The sequence below is a fragment of the Muntiacus reevesi genome, chromosome 1, assembly GCF_963930625.1.
Source record: "Muntiacus reevesi chromosome 1, mMunRee1.1, whole genome shotgun sequence".
NCBI classification, from domain to species: domain Eukaryota; kingdom Metazoa; phylum Chordata; class Mammalia; order Artiodactyla; family Cervidae; genus Muntiacus; species Muntiacus reevesi.
Window position 1 is genome coordinate 193,842,611 of NC_089249.1, and position 6,819 is coordinate 193,849,429.

The 6,819-nt window shown below is 49.2% G+C and overlaps 1 protein-coding gene across 4 annotated transcripts in view; it reads right to left on the reverse strand.

Annotated features, from left to right (window-relative positions):
• Positions 1-6,363, reverse strand: part of TYK2 (tyrosine kinase 2) — a 35,032-nt gene extending 28,669 nt beyond the window's left edge. For 2 of the 4 annotated variants that reach the window (XR_010660858.1, XM_065917743.1), the window contains exons 1-6: positions 6,196-6,363; positions 5,056-5,173; positions 4,817-4,915; positions 4,405-4,620; positions 266-389; positions 1-148 (exon numbers count right to left, since the gene is read on the reverse strand). Coding sequence is in view for 3 of the 4 variants with exons in the window: in XM_065917743.1 (XP_065773815.1) it covers positions 1-148; positions 266-389; positions 4,405-4,600 (468 nt within the window). In the remaining variant the exon portion in view is untranslated. The remainder of the gene's footprint in view (positions 149-265; positions 390-4,404; positions 4,621-4,816; positions 4,916-5,055; positions 5,174-6,195) is intronic. The other 2 variants (XM_065917744.1, XM_065917745.1) reach the window with 2 other exon arrangements.
• Between the last annotated feature and the right edge of the window lie 456 nt (positions 6,364-6,819).

Sequence of the window (6,819 nt, forward strand, 5' to 3'; positions counted from 1 at the left end):
CTGCTCAAAGAGGTACTCAAAGGAGGCAGGGTCCAGGAGTTGCACCCCCTGCTCTGCCTGTTCTGAGGAAGTCTCAGACCCTGGGGGCCCGCAGCGGTACACAGCCGGCTCCTGAGGATTCGTGCCATGCCAGTTTCGGAAATAAAACCTGCAGCAAAGGAGAGGGTGCAGTCAGGGTTTAGCATGGATTCAGGCCAAGTCTTGGCAGGTGGGGACAAGGGAGGGAGGGGAGAGGACAAAAGCCTTCTAAGGGGACTTTGCCCACCTCATGCGGAAGTGCAGCGTCAGGCTGGAGTCCCTGGAGGTATCCAGGATGTGATTTGGAGGCAGCCAGACCTGGGCCTGGGCATCGAAGAGGGCAAAAAGATTGAAGCAGGGTGGAGTGATGCCTGCACAGGAGAGAAATGAGTCAGGAAGTTGATGTCTGCTGCCATTAGCCTCGTGGACTCCTAGACCTGTTGTCTCCCTTCACAACCTCTCCCTGGCCTCCTCCCCTGCCAAAAGAAGACAATGCAATATGTAGACCATGCTGGCCACACAGAAAAACTACATTTCCCAGTCTCCCTTCCAGCTAGGATGAGGGCATTGGACAGGTTTTTTTGCCAATGGGATGTGGACAGAAGGAATATATGTTTTCCAGGTCTAGAAATAAACTCTCTTGTCCTCTTCCCTACTGGGGGAATGTTGGAGACCCCTCATGGGTAGTGGTGAAATGACAAGATAGAGGGGAACCATTTGACCAGCATTCAACGCTAGGGCATCAGCATTAAATGCTTACATCTGTTGGCTCAGATGGTAAAGACTTTGACTGCAATGTGGAAGACCCAGGTTCGATCCCTGGCTCAGGAAGATGCCCTGGAGAAGGGAATGGCTACCCACTACAGTACTCTTGCCTGGAGACTTCCATGGGCAGAGGGCCCTGGTGGACTACAGTCCATGGGGTCGCAAAGAGTCAGACATGTTTAAGCAACTAACACTTTCACTATAAGACTTAAGGTAAATTTTCACCGTCTTGACCCAGGAGAATTTGGAGGATGCTGCTTTTGACTACAGCAAGCCTAGCACAGACTTACTAACACAGCTCTTCAGACTGCTGGCACTTTGCCTGTCTTTCTTGGAACTCCAGCCCCAGAGAAATAGCCAACTACCCTTGGCTGTCATCCTGTGTAGATATCTCTGGCCCCTTGAGATGTGCTTTGTTACAGACAGATCTCATCTGAGGTCCCCAAACCTGCCCCCTCTCAGCTTAGTTCTCTAAGCCAGGATTTCATCTTTGTCCCTAACTCATCTCACCCCCTCAAAATCAGATTGGTCACAAGTCCTGTTCTTTCTGCACCCTTCATTCTCTCTAGGATCCACCCACTTCCTTCAAATACAAAACGCAGTCCCTGTTCAGCCTCCAGATTTGTTGTCATTACCCATACTGGCCACCCAAGCATCTTTTTTAATACATACATCACTTAAAAACTGTATCTAAAATAGTTCTCTTGGAATAATTTATAATCACCCAAGTACCAGCCTGGAGAAGGCAAGGGCACCCCACTCCAGTACTCTTGCCTGGAAAATCCCATGGACAGAGGAGCCTGGAAGGTTTCAGTCCACGGGGTCGCTGAGAGTCGGACATGATTGAGCGACTTTGCTTTCACTTTTCACTTTCGTGCATTGGAGAAGGAAATGGCAACCCACTCCAGTGTTCTTGCCTGGAGAATCCCAGGGACGGGGGAGCCTGGTGGGCTGCTGTCTATGGGGTCGCACAGAGCCAGACACGACTGAAGCGACTTAGCAGCAGCAGCAGCAAGTACCAGCCACTAAAGAAATAAAACTTGGCAAGTCCAAATGAAACCCTCACCTACATACATCCACCTCCTCTCTGCTATCACAAAGAGGTAACCATACTCCTGAACTAGAGTTTATCATTTTCATATTTTCTATGACCTAGTTTTAAATGCTATAAACTTGAATGTGGTATTATATCATAGGTGTCCTTAAGCAATTTGTTTTTTCAGACTATGATAGCTTTTAAGCTTCACACGTGATACATGTAACTTTGGTTGAGTTTCTTTTTCCTGGCTGCATACTATTCCAGCGTTCAACCACACTGCAACTGATCTGTGCATTCTCCTCTACACAGACTTTGAGATGGCCTCTTATTTCTCAGTGAGATAAATGAGGCTGCTCTGAACATTCTCGTGTGTGTCTCCTGGAACACATGAGCTGAGTGTTTGTAGAGTGCGTATCTAGGAGCAGAACTGTGTGCCCTCAGGGAATGTATTCAGGTTATAGGATGCCAAATTGCTCTACAAAAATCACTGCATCCAGGAATTCCCCAGAAGTCCAATGGTTAGGACTTGGTGCTTTCAGTGATGAGGACCCAGATTCAACCCGTGGTTGGGGAACTAAGATCCCATAAGCCACATGGCACAACCAAAAAAAAAAAATCATTACATCCAAGTGTACTGCACCCCAAAGAAGGAGCACACCTCCCTGTGAGACAGCTTCCTAAAGAACCAATCTGTGGGCCTTCCCTGGTGGTCCAGTGGTTAAGAATCCATTTTCCAATGCAGAGGATGCAGATTCAATCTCTGGTCTGGGAACTATGGTCCCACATGCTACAGGGCAACTAAGCCCATAAGCCACAAGTGAGGAGCTCCTACACCACAGCAAAGATCTGATGCAGCCAATAAATAAATATTTAAAATAAAAACAAAAGACAAATGTTAGAGGAAGACATTCTTTGGAAAAAAAGAACCAATCTATTTCACTCTCTGGCTTAAAACTTCCATGCCCCACCCTTGGCCCCATAAGAAAGCTCAACCCTCTCAGCAATGAACCACCATGACCTGGACCCAGACAGTCATGCTCTGCTTTGAATTTCTAGTTTCCCTTCTAAATTCTTGAAACTGATGCTCCAGTCACTCTTAAGATCTTTTGCTTCCTCAAACAGATCAGGTTCTCTGGGACCTTCACCAGGCATGATTCACACACCTAGCAAACCTGTCCGACTTCTTTACGGTCAGAGACTTCCCTGGTGGTCCAGTGGCTAAGACTCTGTGCTCCCAATGCAAGGGGCCCAGGTTCTATCCCTGGTCAGAGAACTAGATCGAACATGTTGCAACTAAAGATCTCAAGTGCCGCAACTAAGACCTGGTGCAGTCAATAATTTATTTATTTATTATTGGAAAATAAAGTATTGCCATCAGTGGAAAAGTACAAAGTGTTATAGAAATCTACCAGAAAGCCCCCATTCAGTTGTGGGGCAGGGGGGTTGAGACGATGTCCTGGAGGAAGGGGTAGGTAAGTGAAGATGCCCTCTCCTCCTCTGGCAGAAGACATTAGACTTCTGAGCACATCCACTGCAAGCTCTCATGACCATTCCATGTTACCCTACTGCTCCTGGGAAAAAGTCTAAACTCTAGACTCTCCCTCTGGGGTTTAAGGCCCTTAAGCTTTAAGGTTTAAGACCTCTCGCCCATCATCTCCCTTCCTGGAGTTCCTTGCTCTTAACCTCACCCACCACACTCTGCTCCCGCCACAACAGCCAGAGCATCTTTGACCCTTGAGTCCAACCATGTTCCTCCTTTGCTCACAGTCCTCCATGGCTCCCACCTCACTTGCAGTAAAATTCGAAGTCTTCCTTGAGGCCCAAAAGGCTCTGCACAACCTGCACCATCACCTGTTCACCCTCACCTATCCCTGTCTCCCCTTCAGTCACTTGGCTACAGCCACATTGGCCTCCTCACAGTTACCAGCAAGTTCCCACCTCAGGGCCTTTGCACTTGCTGTTCTCACTGCCAGATGTACCTGTGGCTTGCTCCCTTATCTCCTCAAGTTTTAAATCTTTTTTTTTTGGCTGCACCATGAGACTTGTGGCATCTTCGTTCCCAGTCAGGGATCAAACCCTGGCTCCCATCCCCACAGTGGAAGTTCAGAGTATTAACCTCTGGACCACGAGGCAAGTCCCCAAGTGTTAAATCTTTTACCGTCATCTCTGGCCTTCTATTCAGCTTCCTTATTTATTGCATTTCTTGATGAGCCCTATAAGAATTCAGCTGCAATGCAAGAGACCTAGGTTCGATTCCTGGGTTGGGGTGATCCCCTGGAGAAGGGAATGGCAACCCACTGACGTATTCTTGCCTGGGAAATCCCATGGACAGAGGAGCCCGGCAGGCTACAGTCCATGGGGCTGCAAAGAGTTGGACACAACGGAGCAACTAACACTTTCGCTTTCATTAGAATGTCAGCTTTTTACAAAGCTGATTGCAAATTACAGAGACAGTAATTGGGGACTGGCACACAGAAGGTGCTCACCCAATGCGGGCTGCGTGAATGGGCAGAAACTGGATGAACAGGGCCCAGTGGCTGCTGGCACCTCCACCCCCTATGGAGCCGATGGCTGGGACTCACCGACTTTGTGTGCGATGTGGATGCAGACGTCCTCCGCGGTCAGTGTGGCCTCAGTGAAGGTGACCCAGGGCTCCCCACCACTGGGGCCAGCCCAGTGCAGAAGCACTTTCAGGCCTCCTCTGGTGGCCATGGGCTGAGCACCGTCCCCACTGGGCTTCCTGCCCCTGGTGGCGGCCCTCCATTGGCACAGAGGCATGTTCTTGACAGCTGGCCTGCCTGTGAAGGAACACCCTATCAAGCCCCAGGCCTCAGCGTTGAGGGCCCTTTTTAGTACCTCAACCTTCCCACCTTCCAGACTGAAGGGAAAGATTTGGGACTTCACCCTCCCCCCACACGGCATCAGTCATGGACAGCACCACCACCAACCCCTTTACTGGACAAATTCACCAATACAAGTCTGCCCTGAACCCACCTTTCCAAAATAACCTGGGTGGTCAGACAGACCTGGGGGTGAATCCTGTGTCAGCTCAGGTGCAAGTCACTTCGTCATGTTGGGCCTCAGTCTCCCCATCTGGAAAATAGACATGCTGAGAATGTTGCCATGAAGAGACGGTTGTGATGTTTCTACATTCCTTTTAAAGAAACTTTTAAACTAGAGTTGTAAGGGAATGATGCACTACTGTACCATATTGTGAGCAGGTGAGGACTTACTATTGCCATTTTGTTGTTTTCTGGTTGCTTCGTAGACAGGTTCTTCCTTGTTTCTTATCCTGCTGTCTGTCTTTGTGTTTGGATGAAATTACTACAGGATTTTTCCCTTGTGGTTACCCTAAGTTTAATAAGTTTAAGACGTGTCATGAGACTTACAAAACATACCTCACACTGACAATATCCTCTTTTAAGTTAACAGCTTCCCTTTAGTAGAATTTGTAAACTTTACATTTTTAATTCTCCACCTCACATTTTGATTACTACTGTTACACTTCATATTTCTTATATCGTGTAACTAAATCGGATGATTGTAGTTATGGTTATTTTTTTCTATATTTTTTTAAAACGAGTTATAAATCAATTAGGTTGTGATGTTTCAACACAGTTCTGCATGTTACACATTAAGAATCTTGATACAGGCATGACCAAATAACAAATATGATAAAGCCAAGAATGAAGTCATTATCATTAATTTTATAATCATAGTCGTTTCTCCCTTTAAGCCAATATTCCTGCCTCCCACATCTACCCCTACTAGTGACAAGGGTCCCTGCTAGCTCCCTGAGCGGCAGAGGGGTTCTGTTCAGCTCTTTTCCCAACAATCTGGAACTTTTTGAGAGACAGACCCAGGGCCCAGGCTTCCTGAGGTCTCCAAGTATTTCCAGAGAAGGACTGTTAGCAATTAGTGACGTTACTCATTTAAGACCGTGATGAGGGAAAAACAGAATATCACAATTGCATAAGGCCGGATTTCTCAGGAATCAACTTCTCTCGGAGCCTGTTTCCTCATTTAGAAAATAGGCATAAAACAGTCTCTCTCTCTCAAAGGGTTGCTGGGAGGATTCAATGAGCTTGAAGCAGAGAAAGGGCTCCGCGAGGGGCCTGGCAAACGCTCGGTAAGTGTTCGCAAAGTCAGACACGACTGACTTTGAACAACAACAAATGTTTATCTTTGAGATAAGACCCCAGGGATCGGGCTTTTGTAGTGGCCATCTCCTCCTTCCTCATCCCCACTGGGCACAGATCTAGCTTTGAAGATGAGGTCTAAGCGAGGTCCGCAGCCCCCAACCCCCTAAGCACCCCCACCTCCCCGCCAGAAACCTCCAAACCCTGCTGGCAGGAACCGCGCTGTGTACCCACCCGGCATCGATCAGTCACAAGGCAGTGTGGGGGCTTCTAACCACCTCCTGCAAAGGGCAGTTCCGCCGGCTGCATCCTTGCCGATGATCTCCCGGGCGCAGTCCCTCGCGCCCCCTTCCAGACTCACCCTTTCCCCGGAACTCGCTACAACCCTGGACCCCGCCCCACCACCCCGGGGAGCGGCCTCTTGATCGCCGCTGGAACAGCACCTCCCATTGGTCGCCTGAAACGGGCACATTCATTGGTCGCTGTCCTGCTCCGCCCCTTCACTACTACGACGGCTCCCCTATTGGTTCAGGCTTCAAGTTTCGCTCAACCCCGGGGCGGGAGAGGGAGGACTGCGGCGCCGAGACTTCAGTTACCCACGCAGGTGTGGATCCAAGCAAGTCAGGCTTCCAGCCCTTACCCTGGTGCAAGGCCAGATCGTCATCTCGGCGATCAAGGTCGCAGCTGGCTGCCATTCAATCCTCCAACCCCGCTGCCGTGTGGCCCTACATTCCGTCTCCTCCCTGTCTGCGTGGCCAGCCCTGATTCTCAGAGCTAAGACACCCCACCAACCACCAACCACCCCCATCCCCACCCCCGCCTTCTGGAGGAGGCATTCAGGGCCCACCAGCTCACATT